The sequence below is a fragment of the Pseudophryne corroboree genome, chromosome 5, assembly GCF_028390025.1.
Source record: "Pseudophryne corroboree isolate aPseCor3 chromosome 5, aPseCor3.hap2, whole genome shotgun sequence".
Classification (NCBI taxonomy): Eukaryota; Metazoa; Chordata; class Amphibia; order Anura; family Myobatrachidae; genus Pseudophryne; species Pseudophryne corroboree.
The window spans coordinates 188,464,990-188,485,724 of NC_086448.1; the positions used below are offsets into that span (position 1 = coordinate 188,464,990).

General features: G+C 42.3%; 1 protein-coding gene and 1 long non-coding RNA gene across 4 annotated transcripts in view; one reads left to right on the forward strand and one right to left on the reverse strand.

The window, feature by feature from the left end:
• Nucleotides 1-20,735, forward strand: part of COLQ (collagen like tail subunit of asymmetric acetylcholinesterase) — a 250,697-nt gene that overhangs the window by 164,954 nt on the left and 65,008 nt on the right. For 2 of the 3 annotated variants that reach the window (XM_063921952.1, XM_063921954.1), the window contains exons 5-8: nucleotides 3,604-3,630; nucleotides 6,008-6,079; nucleotides 6,995-7,057; nucleotides 13,907-13,933. In XM_063921952.1, coding sequence (XP_063778022.1) covers nucleotides 3,604-3,630; nucleotides 6,008-6,079; nucleotides 6,995-7,057; nucleotides 13,907-13,933 — 189 coding nt within the window. The remainder of the gene's footprint in view (nucleotides 1-3,603; nucleotides 3,631-6,007; nucleotides 6,080-6,994; nucleotides 7,058-13,906; nucleotides 13,934-20,735) is intronic. The other variant, XM_063921953.1, reaches the window with a different exon arrangement.
• Nucleotides 10,328-20,735, reverse strand: part of LOC134927468 (uncharacterized) — a 53,813-nt gene continuing 43,405 nt past the window's right edge. The window contains exons 2-3 of the long non-coding RNA XR_010177649.1: nucleotides 16,416-16,562; nucleotides 10,328-10,584 (exon numbers count right to left, since the gene is read on the reverse strand). This is a non-coding gene — a long non-coding RNA (uncharacterized LOC134927468). The remainder of the gene's footprint in view (nucleotides 10,585-16,415; nucleotides 16,563-20,735) is intronic.

Sequence of the window (20,735 nt, forward strand, 5' to 3'; positions counted from 1 at the left end):
ATGCTTATCTGTGGAAAGGGGTCTGAAAGAGTTAAAAATAAAAATTGCGTGGGATCCCCCCTCCTAAGCATAACCAGCCTTGGGCTCTTTGAGCCGGCCGTGATTGTTTAAATACCGGGGGGGAAATGACTGGGGTCCCCCCGTATTTAGACAACCAGCACCGGGCTCTTGGGCTGGCCCTGGTTCCAAAAATATGTGGGACAAAAGACATAGGGGACCCCCGTATTTTTAAACCAGCGCCGGGCTCCACTAGCCGAGAAGATAATGCCACAGCCGGGGGACACTTTTATATAGTTCCCTGCGGCCATGGCATTACCCCCCAACTAGTCACCCCTGGCCGGGGTTCCCTGGAGGAGTGGGGACCCTGTAAATCAAGGGGTCCCCCCCTCCAGGCACCCAGGGACCAGGTGTGAAGCCCGAGGCTGTCCCCCCCCATCCCTGGGCGGTGGATGGGGGGCTGATAGCCTTTGTTTGAGTAAAAAAAAAATATTGTCTTTTGTTGTAGAACTACAAGTCCCAGCAAGCTCCCCCCGCTTGCTGGTACTTGGAGAACCACAAGTACCAGCATGCAGGTAAATAACGGGCCCGCTGGTACCTGTAGTTCTACAACAAAAGAAATACCCAAATAAAAACAATACACACACACCATGACAGTATAACTTTAATTAACATACATGCACACTTACACACTCACACATACTTACCTAGTGTCCCACGGAGCCCCTCGGTCCCCTTGTCAAGTAGAATCCAATAGGAAAGCTGGGGAAAAAAGCCCAAAATACTCACCTATTTTCCAGTGATGATCGGTCCTCTTCATTCCATGTAGAATCCACAGGGTTAACAAAAACAAACCGAAAAAAAAAACAGTCCAACTCACTAAAGGGGTTCCATGTTTACACATGAAACCCCTTTACCCGGATGCCGGGACCCCCGTGACTGCTGTTACTGGAGATCCCGCCAGCCAATCAGGGAGCGCCACGTCATTGCGCTCTCCTGATTGGCTGTGCGCTCCTGGCCTGTCAATCATGCAGAGCGCAGCGGCTAGAATGGAGGATCGCGGTTGTCCATTCTTGCCTATGATGGGAACTTTGCGGTCTGCGGTTAACCGCAAAGTTAATTGGGGTCACTCTCATGGATGACCCCAATTATCTTTGCGGTTAACCGCAGACTTCAAAGTTCCCATCATAGGCCAGAATGGTGCTGCTCTAAGCCTGGTTTTTCCCCATGCATTTCAATTAACCTCTATGTTTTGTGCAACAAAACTGACATATGATTTGTGATAAGTTTACGGGCCTGTGTGTTTTTGTGATCATGGCTGCGAAAAACGGGGTTGATATTGTGGATTTTTTTTTGCCTGCTTAGTCAGGTGAAAAAAATCTAGATGATTGCTGGCTTTCACGGCCCCCACGGATCTTTTATCGTTTATCGTGGCTGATTGAATTCTCCCCCTAAGTATTTTTTTTTTTTTTTTTTGCTTTGTAATAGGATTTGCCAATTACAATGTCAAAAAAAGGTACTGCTATGAATTCCCTAATACTGTTTGCAGATGGAAGACTCCCTCACTATGGGACAAAGCTGATAGCAGAGTAAATAAAGCAAGTAACTTTGTATCTGGTACAAACCATGTTATAATGTAAGAGGTGCAAAAACATTTATTCTCTTTGAATGCTGGGTACATACTGGCTGTTTTTGTATGTAGCCTACACATGCTTGACAGTATTGAAATTTAAGCTAGGACACATAAACTAGGTACACACTATACAATTAGCTGGCAGTAAATTACAATCTATCATTTGTTCCCAAACACTGCAAAACTGGCAAAAGCAGTCATTCATCCAAGTTGGTTAAATGTGTGTTTTGTTCGTTTTCCAGTGTTTGGGAACAAATGATATATTGTAATTTGCTCTCATCCATTACCAGATTTTCATTCCAACCAGCTAGATCTGCCAGATAATTGTATAATTGTATAGTGTGTACCTTGCATTTCATCTAATGCACCTACAGTGTAACATGGGTTTGCCAAGGTGCACTGCAGAGGTACTGGCTTGTTTTTTGCTTTACTCAACTCAGAAGAAGCCCCTATGAAAGCAATGGTTTAATTTTGGCTTAAAATTAAATAATATATATATATGTTTTTTGTTCAAGTGACTTTTATTAACTTTTTTGTTTTAAAAGGTACAGTCATACAAAGAAAACAAAGAAATAAATAACTTTGCTTTCAGTCTTACGAGAAACATATAGAAACCATTCACGAGCCTATGTTCTATTAACTAGTGAAACCCATTCAGGAAATATTGCCATCCAAGAGCTGGGGCTATAGATAAATAATATATTTAGTTTATACCTTATATTGTACTTTTAGTCTCCCCTGAAAATGCTGCATTAGTTCATTTCATCGCTGTTAAGGGCCCTACACACTGCGCGATGTGTTAAGGGCCCTACACACTGGGCGACCTGGTGGCAGTTTGGGGGGTGACGGGGGAAGTGAAGTTTCTTTACTTCCCCCGTCACCCAGCTTTATAGCACTGCATGCATGTTTAAACGAGCTGGCACCAATGTGGGGCCGTGCATCGTTCATCGTTGGTGCATACACACTGAAAGATGTGAACGATATCTCGTTCATTAATGAACGAGATTGTTCATGTCTTTCAGCAGTATCGACCAGTGTATAGGGCCTATAACAGACTCAGTGGCCTGTTGCTGGCTGATGAGGGTGTCACCTGACCACATGATATTCAAATCCAATCATATGATGCCATTTTCTGCCAGGAACTCCAACTATTTCAGTATCAAAGCAAACAGTCGGCTGAATCCAACCTTTTTTAGGATTCTCATAGTGGTAATGTTTTCACTTCATTTAATTTGTCTTTGTACATACATGTAATTAGATTGTATGCAGTAAATACAAAATTCACAGTTATTATTTACCTGTCAAGACAATATTCTCTGTTTATGCATATGACAATTCACTATGTTATTATAATAGGGTAACTAGCACTGTCAAACCACATCTTTGTTTTCTTTACACATTGTGATGTGTGAGTAAACACACCTGTTGCTCCTGATATATACAGTACCTGGTACATATGCTAGTATGGTAGAACTGTACAAATCAACTCTGAGATGCTTCCAACCGTACATATCTATGTAAGTTTGGCTACGCATGTTAGTGTCCATTCCTGATTAGGTTAGGGGTGGAAAAATGTCGAACTCAACATGTGCTCCATTATCTACTAACACAGTGGGAAATATCTTACCTGTAACCTACCATATTTAAAATGACGTTATCAAACTGTTTTACTATTTTAAAATGTGTAAAATACTACTCAGCATTTGAAGCAACGTAAAGTTAAAAAAAGGTTGTTTGTTATTAAACAAAGGAAAATAAATAAAATAAAACTGATTTAGCACAGGAGTCGTTGGACATAGAATGTAAATGAATAGGTATTTTTTTACGTGGCAGGGTATGCCTCTGCATATTGGTGCTAGTGTCACTACTCACAAGAGGAGGATGATTACAGTGACACATAACACAAAAAAACAGGGACCTTTTATTTTGGTGCTATATAGTAGGATGGTTCTTAATGTCCTCTGTTTTTGCAGGGTGAAATTGGCAGGCCGGGAAGAAAGGTACAACCTTAGCTTTGACTTTCATTTCGCACTCTTGTGTGTGTTCCAGCTATTACTGTTAACATCTGTTTATTGTTTTGAATCTTGTTGCTGTTCTCATTTTATCACATTAAATTGTGTCATCATCTGATCTGATTAGTTCTTTAGACTGATCTGTTGGGGTTTGTAGACAACTGAAAAGTTCATTTTGGTGCAGAGCTTATTACAAGGTGCGAGGCTCTAGCTGTGAGTTAGGGTTTAGTATGAGATACCTACAATCAAAATCCCGACGGTCAAAATACCGACAACAATTGACCGACGGTCAAAATCCCGACAAGGTCAAAATACAGACATTTAAAATACCAAGTTCAAAATACAGACATTTAAATTGTCGACAGGTCAAAAAGTCGAACACGAGTTTTTCATATGTATTTTTTGTGTGTATGTCAACATAGGTCGACATGGACACCGTATAAGAGTGCTGCGTTCCCTCGCATGGCTCGCTGTGCTCGCCATGCTTCAGGCACGGTGCCTCGCTGCACTCGGCACACTATTATATTCCCCCTCCAGGTCCACTGGGATGGTAAATTATGAACAAGTCGTTTCAATGACAAAAATCATCAAAAACAAATGCCGACTTTTTGACTTATCGACAATTTAAATGTCAGTATTTTTACTGTCTGTATTTTAAATGTCTGTATGTCGGGATTTTGACCTTGCTGGAATTTTGACTCTTGGTCAATGGTTGTCGGTATTTTGACCGTCAGGATTTTGATTGTAGGTAAATTGACCGCATCCCGGGAGTTATACGGGCATAGGTCAGGAGTTCCCAACTATTGTAGAGTGACATTAACTGACCCAAGGCTGCAGAATACATGCATGTTATGTAATAGTTTTATACTTATATGATAATTTTATTTAATTTTATTTTGCTTGTTAATTGTATTGTACTATATTAAACAGGGGAGTAGTAAGGCTTTCCAGTTAGTACAGCATGCAAATGTAACCTGTTAAGTTAATTACCATTAACTGGTACTTTAATAAACATAAGCACTAGTAAAAGCCATAGGTTTATAGAGTGAGGTGTCATGGAATGAGCACTTTATAAGGAAGCTAGTGGCCTGTCACTCCGTTCTATCAGTGAGCCCAGTTCCAGGACGGTTACTAGACTCGGTTGTGTTTGCAGTCACATCATGTCCAAGACAGTGCGGCACCACTAAGCAAGATATCTGTCCACTGTAAAAATACTTTGTACAGACTCTGCAAGTCTGAATTCTAGACATTACCATGGTAAATCCTATACCGGATAGCTACAAATAGCTTGGGATCCTCACATGTTCTGCAACGTCACGTATATACTCTCTGTTGGAAGTGTTCCGATTTGGAAGCTGGGGAATAAAGCGTTATTTATAAACCTTCCTGTGGCTGTTTTTAACAGAATAATGAAATACTAACTAATACTAGGTACAAGTCATCTGATGCTCTTAGTTATGAGCAGGCCGAAAAGACATTTCTGCATTAGCACAGATTGCTGAATGAACTCAATATAATGACATACGAGTGGGCCTGATGCAGTCCACCACATTGTGTGTTTTGCACTGTGTATCTATGCATATTAAAGTACAAGCAATGCAGAGTTGTGTGCAATGCATTCACAATTCCCATTACAGCTGATAAGAGATTAAACAAAGTTCAGAGAGACCGTGTCAGTGCAACTGCATGCTATGCATGAATAGTAGGACAGAAGGGTAAATGTGCAAATTTCCACCTAGTATAGGGGGTCGTTCCGACCCGATTGCATGCTGCAGTTGTTTGCAGCGCAGGGATCGAGTCGGAACTGCTCATGCGCGTCACATGCCAGACGGCCGACAGCTGTCGTTACCTAGCGATCGTCTCTGCCTGACTGACAGGCAGAGGCGTTCGCTGGGCGGGAGGGGGTGGCACGGTGGTGTTCAGCCCTCGTTTTCGGGGGTGCGGTCCGGCCAACGCAGGCGTGGCCGGGCCGCGCGGGGGCGGGCCGCAATGGCTGCGGGACATCACACACAGCCGCTGCAACCCGGGGCAGCGACGAGTAACTCCCGGCCAGCCGCAGGAGTTGCACTGGCCGGGAGTTACTCTTCAAGTACAAAAGCATCGCCGGACTGACATGCGGGGCGGACTAGCCCTGTGCTGGGTGTCCCCCCGCATGTCTGGAAAGATGATCGTATCTGTGCTAAATGTAGCACAGCTACGATCAACTCAGAATTACCCCCATAGGCTGGTGAGCCCAGATGATGATGATGGCTAGAAAGCTAAGCATGTTCTGTGTGTAGTGTTCTGGCACATGATTTGCTGTGATCATGTACACTATAGATTTGCTATGTGTCTTGATTTGCTAATAACATTGTACACTTTGCAGGGCAGGACTGGTCCCCCTGGTGTCCCGGGAATGCCAGGTCCTATAGGACCACACGGAGCAATAGGACAGAAGGTAGGTACAAGTGCTTAGATCTACATTCACAGCTTGGGATCCCAATTCTCCTTAATAACTTTCCACCGGTTCAAGCTAAACATAAAAATATTTGTATATATAAGGGATTATGTATACTGGATGCACTAGTATATATATATTATATATATATATATATATATATATACATACGTACGTACTAGTGCATGCAGTATACATAATCCCTTATTTGTTGTCTGCCTGTAATTAGCATAATAAAATGGTATCAATAGCTTCTTGCCTGGAATTGAACAGTGATACAGCTATGAATTTTGATCCTTATTTAAGAATACACAAAGGGAAGGGAATGCTCATATAAACTAAAAAGGGTGTCAAACCTGAAAGACAGAGGAAGTGTCAGTATGAAATCCTGATTCCATCCCCAGCGTTGGGATCCTGATACCATCCCCTTAAATGTATATAATTAGTGCACCGTGTCACCTCGCATGGCTCGTGCTTCGAGCAAGGTGCCTCGCTCCGCTACTGCTGTGCTCGGCACAGGTTACCGTTCCCAATTGTAGTCCATGTGGAACGTCAAGTATGAAAAAGTCCAAAAAATGATGGGGGGAAAAGTGAAAAACTCATGTTGACCTTTTGACCTGTCGACCTAGTACATGTCGACCTAATGACCATGTCGACCTTCAGTGGTCTACCTAATGACTGTCGACCTAAGCTGTGTCGACCTAACGACTGTATCCCTTAGCATTCCAAGAACCTGCCTGATACCACCTCTAGTAAAAGATAACCAGGAAAGTAACGTAATTGTTAGAATGCCATTTGCAAGAACTTCATATGTGAGTAAATACAAATGTTTCTATATGATACAATGTTCACGGGCATTACAGAAATGTCACTTTGTGTTCTTATTTCATTCATCTCCATCATTGTTGCCTGCAGGGTGAAAAGGGGGATTCTGCATCTCTGGGAGTGACAGGCTCAAGAGGACCAATGGGCCCCAAGGTTTGTTCTATTCATCTATGGGGTACTGGGTGATATTTTTATGTTTATTTGTTTTTATGTTAACTTTCTGTTGCTCATTCCAGCTTATACTGTAAATCACAGTAGAGAAGCAGGTTCTACTTTTATTAGAGGTTTCATTTGAAATAATATCACCGATTGGCAAGTACAGATTACAATACAAGTAATGTGTGAGACTTCAAGTATGCTTACATTACTATAGGTGAAAATCAGTTAAATGTGCATGATAAGAAAAATAAACGTTGATTTCATTGTTCCTGTGTCAGTACTTGAATATGTAAATATTTGTAGAGTGCATGTATGACACTATAAATACTACCTAGTGTATACAGGACAAATCTGTCAAAGGGTGTGTACACACGTTGAGATTCGGACTTAACCGATTCTCACTGTGCGACAGGGGCCGGGTCGGCACTTAGCCAGTATCGCAAGAACATAATGAGTGTGCTTGCGATCCTGGTTCTGTGCGATTTTGGCTAAGTGTCAATCTTGACTATCTCTTCTATAGAGATAGTCAAGATTGACTTGCCTGCACAGTCTATTTTTTCTGCCGATGCCGACCGCGCGGGGCCACGCATCGGCATCGAATCGGGATCGCAAGGTGACTGTCACCTTGCGATCTGCACTATCTTTTCTTCCGATTCTGACTATATAGTCAGAATCGGAAGAAAAGATCTCACCGTGTGTACACACCCATAGTTTCAGAGTTATTTAATTTAAACTATATAGTCAAAATCGCAAGAAAAGTTAGTGCAGGTCGCAAGGTGAAAGTCATCTTGCGATCCCGATTCGATCCAGATGCGCGGTCCCGCCAGGTCGGCATCGCAAGAAAAGAAAGACTGTGCAGGCAAGTCAATCCTTGCTAGATCGGTGTACTATCTAGTTCATCTCACATGTCAATGACATCTCACATAAGCCAAAATCTCACATAAGCCAAAATCGTAAGCACACATAGTCCATATCTCAAGAAAAGTTATTCAAAATCGGTGGTGCTGGGCTCCGGGGAGTTCAAGGGAAATCGCAAGTGAAAATCGGGCATAGCAAGGATCTCACCGTGTGTACACACCAGTAGTCCACTACATTAGAGCAAGCCATTAAAGGATGCCATGGTTATAATGGTTATAATATTTTTATAAAAACATTTACACTCTGAAAAAAAAAGATACTTAGGGGTCTATTTACTAAGCCTTGGATGGAGATAAAGTTGACGGAGATAAAGTACCAGCCAATCGGCTCCTAACTGTCATTTTTGAAACACAGCCTGTGGTATGGCAGTTGGGAGCTGATTGGCTGGTACTTTATCTCCATGCACTTTATCTCCATCCACGGCAGAGTAAATAGACCCCTTAATAGAATAAACACATGTATATACACCTATCAAAAAAAATATGTGCAGGCTGTATTTCATTGAAATGATTATCACTCCAGCCAACGTTGGACAAATATTACATTTGTTTTTTTACACTGGAATGCATTTTATGCCTGCTATGGACTGACAAAAGTAACATCTGATACCTTAACTTTCATTCTTAAGCCTAAATTCCCCTATAAACACTTGTTCAGAACAATACTGTGGGCGGTATTTACAAAGTGGCATCTTTTCTATGCTGCCGCTTCCCAGTGGGTTGGAGGTGAATATTTAAAGTGGCAGCCATAGTCAGTGCAAAGCCCAGCTGCTTTACACTGACTGTAATGCCGCTTTAAATGTTCACTTCCAAACCGCTGGGAAGCGAGCCGCTGCTTCATAAATAAAATTTAGGCATTACAATGAAAATACTACAGTAATTATTACTTATCTAATTATCTATGTTACAAAGGTAAATAGTACCAATAAAAAGTGTTCACCATCTTTGGTATTTTTCTACATCATGGAATGAAAATGGATTTATTCTGAACCACTGATTAACACTAACTACTGTACTATTGTCACACAAAGAAAATAAATCAGTTGTTTCTTAATGAATTAAGTAAATAATAAAAGACAATAAGGTAAATTCAATTAAGCAATGATTGAATAGCACCGGGAGGGAGCTCCCGGAGTTATTCAATTCCGCGCAATGTAATGCCCGACGAGAGGATTTCTTCTCGCACACCTCCGGGAGTGCAAACAGAAATCTGACAAAAGTATTGGCAGATGCTGTTTTCTGCCCATAGCACAGCAAAAATAGTATCACGCCGGGCACTTAAGTCAGAGAATGCCGGTTTTCATGACTAAACATCCTGTTTAGTCCGCGAGTACCAGCCTTCTCCGACATAGCGGGCTGAACTGAATAACACAGGGAGCTAATTCGCAGGATACTATTCAATCTGCGCTGCATTGAATTGACCCCAATAATCAGTTTACATAAACCATTGTAACATTAAAAAAAATGTTTTTAATATTCGCTGGAAAAATAAGTGGAGTGAGTCTATTTATCAGCGTTTCGTAGTGTAGTCATCTGGACAATTCGGTTCCATAAATTTGGATGGGAACTGTTGATTACCAGCCATTTTCATGACATTCCACAAGTTGTCAATGGGAACCAGGTCCAGGATATGACTGGAGAACTCGAGGACATTCATTTGTTCTTATATTTATACCAACTAGTGTGGTGTTTATTGTATGGTTTAGAACATTTTATGTCAGGAATAAATGAATAATACAATGTTCAAGCACAACAGACAGCGGCAAGGAATGCCCTCAGGCTGGAGGTGAAGCACAACAAGACAAAAACTGTGTCAGGTCCATAGTAGAGTCTAGAGTACAAAATTCAACAGTAGTGGATCCAGTGGAGGGTGGGGATATCAATTTGTCCCCCTGTAACACTTCGTCACCTGTCCACTACCACTGGCTGCTGTATGGTAGCACAGCTGCAGTGGCACGTCAAATAAGGAGAGAGAGGAGACTGAACAGCAGCAGCATCCTCCCTAGACCCTCGGCAGCATGTACTGGCTGGGGAGGGTGGCTGCTGTCACTAAGCAGCATCAGTATCTACTCTCTACCTGCATGATGTGCCTCTGTGGCTACACTACTATACAGCGGCTAGTGGTAGTGGACAGTGTTATGGAGGGGCATGAAACATACAGATGGGTCCACATTTATCTTGACCTTTAACAGCCAGTCAGACTTAATGCCCTGCTGTAATGACTTAATCCCCTGATGTATTGTTATCTGTATTGTATTGCAGTTGAGAACAATAGATGAAGGGTTTATGCTAATAGGTCATTTTGTGACTAGGCGCAGAAAACTAGTCAAGATAACCGTGGACCCATCTGTACTGTATGAAACAGTCTTTTGTACAATTAACATTTATGGAATACCTTTATGCTGGACTTCCTAACTGGGAACTATTAAAATGTTTTTAATACAATAAAGATCACATGTTGCTTTCCAATTACATTTACTGGATTGCCGTTGAAGGTTCTTTGATATTCATGATGAAGCACTTCTTTGGAAATGCACAAGACAGCTCTGGGATTTCTCAATGACAGGTGTAGTTAAATGAAAACACTGTCATGGTACAGTAAACCTAAAATAACAATACAATTATATGACCTCTTTACAACTTAGCAATGGTAGTAAATATGTACGCATTCAATTAATATCTGGGGGGGGGGGGTTGTAATTGAATAAACAACTTGATTCCGTGATGTAAGAAAATGAAATTTGAACCTTCCCAAAGCACCAAATGTGTTTTATAATGAATGTATTTCAACACAGAAACCTGTCTGCAGAATATTCAGCACCTCATTCATTAAACAATGCTAAACATTTGTCATTGTGGCTTTGCAGTCAGCACTAAATGGTCATTAATATAATTGCAAAACATGTTATTCATGTCAACCAATCAATTATTACTAATTCATTGTCTTGTAGTTACTAACACAAAATATTCTTAATTGTTAGCCGCTACTTTATTATACCATTAACTCTGAAATATATCACATGACAAATTTGGACTTGAAAGTACAGTTATCGAGAACTGGTTTCTATTTTAGTCATTTGAACAAGTTTATCAGAGACCTTTGTTTATAACACTCTAAGGCTAAAACTAATCATGGTAAAGAAGTACAAACCTAAAAGAAAAGGTGACAACAGAAGTAAATGCATTATATATTTTGTTTTAAATTCTGTATTTTATGAGCTCAGAGAAATTGACAATAATAAAAATGACTAGTGCAAAGTGCAGAGTGGGTGAGCCATGTTACATAGGTAAAATTAATACAGCGGGCATTCCCAACCTCAGTCCTCAAGGCACATTAACAGTGCAGGTTTTAGTGATATCCAGGCTTCACCAAAGATGCTTAAATCAAAATACAGTAACTGAGATACTAATTAAATCACCTGTGCTTACCTCCCAACTTTGTAGAGCTAGGATGCGGGACACCTCGGGCGCCAAAGGCGGCCACCCAACCGAACATTGGAGGCATCTCGGAGAGAGGGGGCAGAGCCTCGGGCAATGGTGCAGAAGAACCCCCCATTCGCATCACTGTGGGGGGGTGCCCAGTACTTTCTGAAATGCTGGGCTGCCCCCAGGCACCCCCCCCCCCGGTACTCTGAATAGATGCCGCACAGCATCTATTCTCCTCATCTCCAGCTTCTCTGCGATGTGTGCACTCCCCCAAACCGCCCACCTTCCTGCCGCGGTACACTGACGGCCACAGGTGGGACAGCAGGACAGTCCCAGGAAAACGGGACTGTCCCGCTGAATGTTGGGACTGTGCAAGCATGGATATCACTAAAACCAGGACTGTTAGTGTGCATTGAGCACAAAGGAGGTTGAGAAAGCCTGGCATGCAGTAATACACTTTATACATAAATCAAGGGAGGGAGAGCATATAGGGCAGAGGGGTGGGAGAAGGTATAGGGATACAAGGGTCACAGGACTACAGAGTTCTGTGATCCTTGGGGAGAAAATAGTAAATGTATTATTTTTTTTAAACACAGTCAACTATATTGCTTTTTCAGGGTGCCTGAGATATAACCAGAAATCATAGTAGACCTTGAATATAAATCTCAGGGGCATTTTTAATAATAGAGAAAAAAAAGAGCACTGGACATATAACTAGAACAGGCTTTAGATAAGGTTCTGTCTCAGACCCTGGTATTTATTTAAACCTTTTTTTTATTCAATATATTATAAACAATGCAAAAAAAAAAAAAGATGAGACAATAGGCAAAAGTGGGGGGTTGGGGGTGGGGGAGAGGATACAAGAGGAAAATGAATGTATCCAGTGAGCAAAAATTACATCCACATAATAAAGTAGTATAGTGTCATTACATGAGTAGAGATGAGTAAAGCAAACAGCCAAGGCAAGAGAACACAAAGTATAGCAAGGGGAATCCCAAATCATAAACCAAAAGATGAAGAAGAACCATTATGACACTCCAGCCAGGGTGACAAGAAGGAGGACAACTGATAACTTTTCCTCCAGTTATCTATAGTACTAGTTATATGCTCCAGCTTGTAAGTGAACAATAACACTTATTTTCTGGATGAGACAGTGGGGTAGGAAGTTATCTTGGCTTTGTGCTGTATTCCGAATGTGTCAAATGGGCTTTTGACTGTTTCTAAACACCAATGTACAGTAATATCTGGGTAATAGGAGTAAGTAGATGAGGAAGGGGCAAGGATGCATACCTGTCCACACGGGCAACAGTTTTGGACAGATCAATCTGATTGCAACCTATCAAAAATAGCTCAGAGGCAGATGGAAACATTCTATGAAAGCACTGTGGTACCTGATACCATTGTACAGTTGGTTAGTTTTCAACAACTTTTCTTTATTGTGGACTGAGGATGCCAGTGCAACCAGATTGGACTCTATATGCGTACAAGTATCGGTATCAAGAGACACGTGCTCAAACAAAATTTTTCTGAAGCATTAAGACTATACTTCTCAGGTTAAAGTCTAATGAAAGTCTAAGCCCTCTCTGTAAATATAATTTAAGGGCTTTGAGACCCACCAGTAAGATCTGTGTCTTGCAGCAAATAATAAACTATTTGGGCCATAACAATCATGTGCCTGCACATGATGGGTTATTGACCAGAAAGCGGAGTGCCAGGTGCATCCTAACGATGCTACGGGTGACTCTTAGGCAACCTGCAAGTGATGGTGCTGCCCCCTCAGCCTCGCACCTTGGACTACATTACTGATCATCACATATCTCTAGTTACTACCCTGTAGAGCTTCCTTAAATCCAGCCAGTCCGTTGGTAATTCATCCCGATACCTACACGCAAATGAACATATCTGATTAAACAGAGCCCAGACCTATATGTTGCATAATGCAAAGGGATGGCATAGAAAGATCTCTTGTGTGGATGAGCACTAAGTCAGCTTTCCTCTTTATTCTACGCAAATATGGCAGAACTCCAAGTCTAGTTATTGTAACTAGTAAGTGAATGCCAGTCAATAAAATAAATTATCAATATGTTAGCTACAGTTTACTTTATATCAATAGCAACTAATTGTCAACCATCAGCATATAACAGAAAATTGGTTTAATGTTAAATAATGTGTATTCTGCTATTCTCTGAAATGTAACTTGGAGAAATGTCCACCATACATTTAACAATAATGTACTATACAAACATAAAATCATCTTACATGTAAAGTAATAAAACAAAACAAATGGTGGTACAAAGTACATAAATAGTTTCAACATAAAAAAACAAAAATACAAGACAATAATACAGGAAAAGTAGAATTTGGAAACTACACATTATTTAAAATGAATAAGGGTTTACTTGTATTTGTGTGTTTTTGAGTGTCACTCTGTTCAGCTATAGCATGTTTGATATTTTGTTTCTGTTGCACATTTAGATAATTTGTCTGCCATTTCTTTAAGGGTTTTCCTGGCATGAGAGGAGAAAAGGTCAGTGGTTCTGCCTGAGTACTAAACCAGAATATGTGCTGATTGTTACTGTAGATAGAGAAATTCTAGGTACCACAGATCATTTCACATAACCACCTGTTATCGGCTTATTTTATTATCTGAGTCACTACAGATTATGTATCCTGGTATACTACTGTAACTGGCGGTATATTTGTACTGCACTTTTAAAGTGCTTTAAAAGCACACACACAGGCATATTTGTGGTAACAGTATTTCCGCAAGAATGGCCTAGAGAATTACTGTGCCATGATATCACTGAAATATCACCAGTATATAAACGTTTGCAAAATTCTTACAATCTCATGTGTTAAGACTAATGGGGACACTATCCAATCTCCAGTATTTAAAAGATGAGTGTTACTTGTCAATCAAGGATAGATTAAGGTTCCCCTATTGACCAGTTTAATTGAAGGATCATGTGAACAGCCGATTTATACTGTACCTCTTAGTGCTTGGATCTGCTACATTAACATTATTCAAAGTAATTATGTTTAATTTTAAGTTAACTATATACAGCAGTGGTTCTCAAACTGGTATACAGAGTACTTTCCTGCCCAATAAAATGTATAGCCTAATGTTGTACTATGATCATAGTAGATCATTGTAATCTGATTGGATCTGTTGGATCTTCAGCCACACAGCTGCAGAGGTCTTGTAGGACAGCACTGATACTGTTCAAATGCAGTTATGGAAACCATAAACCAACTTAATTTTCCATGCTGCTGGATCAACCCATGTCGATTTGGGCACATCTTAATCAGACTCTGCTTTTGAGGCCAACCATTTGAGGTCAAACCAGAGGCCTAATTCATGTTTGTAAGTAATGCAAAAAAGCAAGTAACTTTGTATCTGGGACAAACCATGTTGCTTTGCAAAGGAAGAAAATACATTTATATTGTTTCTGTGCAGGGTACAAACTGTATGTAGCCCACAAAGACAGATTTATTTTCTCTGCACAAGTTACATCTGCCCCACCTGCAGTGCAACATGGTTTTGCCTAGTTGCTTGTTTTATTACTTTACTTACAAACCTGAATCAGGACCAATGTATGTCAACTTCACGCAGGGTATAAGGTGCTGACTGTTAGAGTCAAGCCATACATTTCATTAGTGTAGAGTGCTAAAGACATTTAGATCTGCCCTTTTGTCCAAAGAACTTTGTCCAACTTTGCTAGAGACATTGGGGGTCATTCCAAGTTGATTGCAGCCAGCAACTTTTTGCTGCTGCTGCGATCAACTAATCCCCGCCTATGGGGGAGTGTATTTTAGCATAGCAGGGCTGCGATCACTTGTGCAGCCCTGCTATGCTTAAAAAGTTTCCTGCAAAACAAGACCAGCCCTGCAGCTACTTACCCTGTGCGATGGATCCAGCGATGTAGGACCCGGTCCTGACGTCAGACATCCGCCCTCCGTTCATCTGGACACGCCTACGTTCTTCTTACCACTCCCCCAAAACGGCCTTCAACGGTGAGTATCCGCCCTGGAACGCCTCTCCGCTGTCAATCTTCTTCCGTCCAGCGCTGCGTCTTTATTTTTCGTTGGGCGCTCCGTTGCCTGGCGACGTCCGTCGCATGTCGCAGTTCCGCCCAGTTCGCACCGAAGCGAAGACCTGCTGCGTGCGAACAGGTCGGAATGACCCCCATTGACAGATCCAACCATTTGTCAGTTAAGTTTCATTATTACAGAAGGATGAAGAATAAGGCTTGTGCTAAACAAATGCGCTGCTTGTGTAGCGTATCTTGTGTGTTTTAGCACTACACATGCTCTGGAACAGAGAGCACACAAGCTTGAGCATTTCAAAGACAACTCCACTTGCTCAACTGGGCTGCAAGAGACAATATCAAGTAGTCAAGTTCAGCTAGGCTGTTTTGGAAATAACTGCAGACCATGCAGAGTTGGGCCGAAGTGTAAATATGCCTGTTTCCAGTATAGGCTGGCGCAAGTTCACACTACTGATGATGATGATGACATATATAACCAGCTAAGCGTAGGAATACCAATACTTACAACTCTACTTCCCAATAGTACTCCCTGCATTGATGGAGCACCTGTTATCTCCTCACTGTTCTTAAATAAGTACAAGATACTGTACCTGATTAGTGATATGGTGGGCAGGCCTCTTGCATATGGAGTAGCTTGTCCAAATTAGGACAGTTGAGAGGTATCCCTGACTAGTGCTACATAGATAAAGGATTCTGCTGAACAGTCAGAACATTTCTAAGCCTGGAAAGTGTAATGAACAGGCTAGTGTTGTATGGGAGAAGAGCAGGCAGCAGATGTACATTCCTCCACGTCCGCTGCTGAAATTATTGTGGAATTGTCTGGATCCTAATTCATGAGAAAAAACTGCATCTAATCATTTTTTATTCAGATTCCAAATAATATGAAATGCATTAACTGTAGTACTGCAGTTTAAATATTCTGTACACCTGACACATCTCCTTTATTTACCATTTATTTACCTTTTTATAGAAATTATTAGTATTCCTCGGTTACTTCATTATATCTATTTTTTTTTGCCTTCTACTTCCAATCCATGTGTTTCTTATCAGTGGTGACATGGAAATGATTAGGATTGTTACTTGGCAGTCATGTGACATCTTTCTTCTCTGTCCAGTGAAAAAAAAAAGTTATTCTAATGAGAATTCACCCTCATCCATGACAACACAATACTAATGGCTTTACTTTTCCAGATAAAAAGTATCTTGATTGTATTGAATACAATTTCAGCTAACTCTGAGCTTCTTGGCCAAAATATTTGGTGTGCAAAGTAATATGAATTTCCTGCACACGTGGTGATCAGTGGTAGCTGTGCAGTTAGAGACTGTACGGTTTCATCTATTGGTGGCTTATTATCACACATCATCAAACCTTGCAAATTACTGAAGCCATATCTCTGCAGTTTACAGATGATGAGGCACTCTGCTATGTGGTCTTTTGATAATAGTGAACCGAGGCCCTCATTCCGAGTTGTTCGCTCGCTAGCTGCATTTAGCAGCATTGCACACGCTAGGCCGCCACCCTCTGGGAGTGTATCTTAGCTTAGCAGGATAGCGAACGAAAAATTAGCAAAACTGCTACTAAATAATTCTTAGCAGTTTCTGAGTAGCTCCGGACCTACTCACAGATTGAGATAAGCTCAGTCCGTTTAGTTCCTGGTTTTACGTCACAAACGCCCTGTGTTCGGCCAGCCACTCCCCTGTTTCTCCAGACATTCCCGGATTTTTCCCTGACACGCCTGCGTTTTTTAGCAAACGCCGGGAAAACGCTGAGTTACCGCCCAGAAACGCCCCTTGCCTGTCAATCATTTACCAATCAGCAGTGCGACTGAAAAGCGCCGCAGAATCCTCAGCAAATCTGCTAAGTTTTTAGTTAAACAACTAAGCGCATGTGCCCTGCGTGCCATGCACATGCGCAGTTTGCAACAAATCGCAGCATAGCGAAAATCGGCAACGAGCGAACAACTCGGAATGACCCCCTGAGTTTCAAGTGTCATTAATTTTTCTGACAGTAGTTGTCACCACAGTAGCACACAGAAGTGTCACATCGTGATTGTGTAGATTTGTGAACGTCTTATCTATAATCTAAGGCCTTATTATTTTACCTATATAATGCTATCACTTGTGCCACAGTAACAAGTCAAGCAAATTATTGTTGTTGTAGTTGTCAGCATTTGTCTTTAGAATGTTATGGTGCCCATACAATTGTGTGATTGGCCGCGATGCGATATCACACTGCGATTTCTCCGGCAGGCAAGGCTGCGATAAATCACATCTGAAGTGCTTTTTTTTGCATTCGATGTGCATGAGATCATGCGATAAATCGCATGCCCCTTGCGACCTAAAATTGGGTATAATAATACATTGGTGGGCAGTGGGCCAACATAGTGGGCAGTGGGCCAACGCAGGATGCGGCCAGCATAATATTGCATAGTTGGAAAGGGTGCGGCCAGCATAATATTGCATTGGTGGGCAGGGTTTGGCCAGCATAACGGTGGACTGGGTGCGGCCAGCATAATGGTGGGCAGTAGGCCAGCATAATGTTGCCACCAAGGGCAGTGGTGTAGCCTGCATACCTTGTTTATATCACAGAGAAGAGCAGCGTGCTTCCACACTCTTTTCCTGTATCTTCAGCACAATGGGTGAAGTGGAGTTTCCAGAAAGTGAGCTCAAAACAACACAGATTGCACATTGCAGTGCGATAAATATTAAGTGCAGCACATAATATCTTGGGACGTGAGATTCGACCAGCGTGCCTGCGCATTGCATCGGGGGACACATGCGATTGACATGTGATATATCGCACCGACGCGGTCGCAATCGCATCATTAAACCCAATATCGCTCTAGTGTAGTATGGGCACCATTAGAAAGAATACTGCTAGCTGGGCAAACACTATACAATTATCTGGCAGTTAATCTGCCAGATCTGGCTGGTTGGAATGAAAATCTGGTAATGGATGAGAGCAAATGACAATCAACTCCCAAACACTGGAAAATGGACACAAACTGTCGGTCATACAAATTGGTTAAATCTCGAACAGGTGTTGTCAGATATTTGTATTGTGTATGCCCAGCTTAAGTCTGGCAGGTCTGGCAGGTAAAACCCATACAAGGAATTCAATCAGCAATGACATGCATTAGGTCGACATTGACATACTGTCGACATAGGAAAATGTTGACATGAGTTTTTCACTTTTTTTTTACTTTTTCATACTTGGACTACGATTGGGAATAGTAGCCTGTGCCGAGCGCAGCGGCCATGGAACGAGTGACGCGGTGCACTAAATTGGGGTTTCTGTTGATGTACCCGTTTTCCATGTCGACCTTCAGTCCATGTCAACCTTTTCCAGTTGTCGACCTAGTGCATGTCAACCAAAAGTGGTCGACCTAGTGACCTAGACAACCATAAGTTGTCGACCTGCTGACCTAATGATCTGCACCCCAATGATGGTTGTGAGGTGCTGGACTTCACTGTATAGAGGTGATCAGGAAAGCCTTCTACAGTATACTGTGGTAACATAACCAGCTGGGATATATGCAGCCACGGATCATTACTGCACATTGCCACTAACCGAATACAGGCCTTATAGTCATTAAGGGAACAAAGCTATAAGGACACAGTAATCACTGTCTTACCTACAGTATATAAAATGTATTCCTAACCATTTTCATGCATCGCCCATGTCCAAATATCATTGAAAATTCGCTGGAATATTCTGCTGTAGGTGTCTGATCATATATTTTGACTACAGTATATCTATCTATCTAGCTATCTACACACACATATGAAATTGAGGATGATGTTCTTGATAGTGGGCTATTATAGACTCAAAGGGGTACATTCAATTAGGGTCGAAAACTGTCGTCTGTCGAAAAGACGTCAGTTTTCGACTTTTTACGGTCGAATAGTGATTCGACCTATTCAATCCCATCAGTTTTTATTCGACAAGTCGTGGAATACGACTTGTCGAATAGTACGTGAATCGGCGGTATAGCTGCCGATTCACGTACTTTTGAGTGAAACGGGGCCAAATTTCGACAGGATTTGGCCCCGTTTCCGACCATCTCAGTCTGACATAAAAAAATGTCAGACTGAGATGTGGGACCCAGAGGAGAAGAGGGGGAAAGGAGCCGCGGGGAGACGGGGGACAACCGCGGCATACAGGGGAGAGTAGCGCTACAGCACAGCAGAAGGATGTCTCACAGCCGTGCCGTACCGCTCACGGCAGCATCCACCCGGCTCCAGCAAGTGAGGTCACGCTTGCTGGAGCCGGGTGGACACTGCCGTGAGGTCTGGCGGCTCTGAGACAACCTCCTGCAGCGCTACTGTAGCGCTGCTCTCCTCCGTCTGCCCGCGGCTGTCCCTGCTGGTCTCCCCACGCCCCCCCCCCCCTCTCCTCCCTTGGGTCCCTCATCTCAATTCGACTTTTTAAAAGTCGAATTGAGATGAGATTGAATAGGGGTTGTTGGATCCATTCCGACAAATGCATGTCGGAATGGATCCGATCCTAATTGAATATACCCCAAAGCAACTATCTATCTATCTATCTATCTATCTATCTATCTATCTATCTATCTATCTATCTATCTATCTATCTATCTATCTCCTTAAATGATCAGCATATTCTGTACTTATATCAAGTGATAGCTCAAAATAACTATAAATATTATATATTTCTCTAACGTCCTAGTGGATGCTGGGAACTCCGTAAGGACCATGGGGAATAGCGTGCTCCGAAGGAGGCTGGGCACTCTAGAAAGGTTTATGACTACCTGGTGTGCACTGGCTCCTCCCACTATGACCCTCCTCCAAGCCTCAGTTAGATTTCGTGCCCGGCCGAGGTTGGATGCACACTAGGGGCTCTCCTGAGCCCTTAGAAAGAAAGTATAGTTTTAGGTTTTTTATTTTCAGTGAGACCTGCTGGCAACAGGCTCACTGCAGCGAGGGACTAAGGGGAGAAGAAGCGAACTCGCCTGCTTGCAGCCGGATTTGGCTTCTTAGGCTACTGGACACCATTAGCTCCAGAGGGATCGACCGCAGGCCCAGTCCTTGGTGTTCGGTCCCGGAGCCGCGCCGCCGTCCCCCTTACAGAGCCAGAAGCAAGAAGAGGTCCGGAAAAACGGCGGCAGAAGACATCAGTCTTCATCAAGGTAGCGCACAGCACTGCAGCTGTGCGCCATTGCTCCTCATGCACACTTCACACTCCGGTCACTGAGGGTGCAGGGCGCTGGGGGGGGGGGGGGGCGCCCTGAGCTGCAATAAAAACACCTTGGCTGGCAA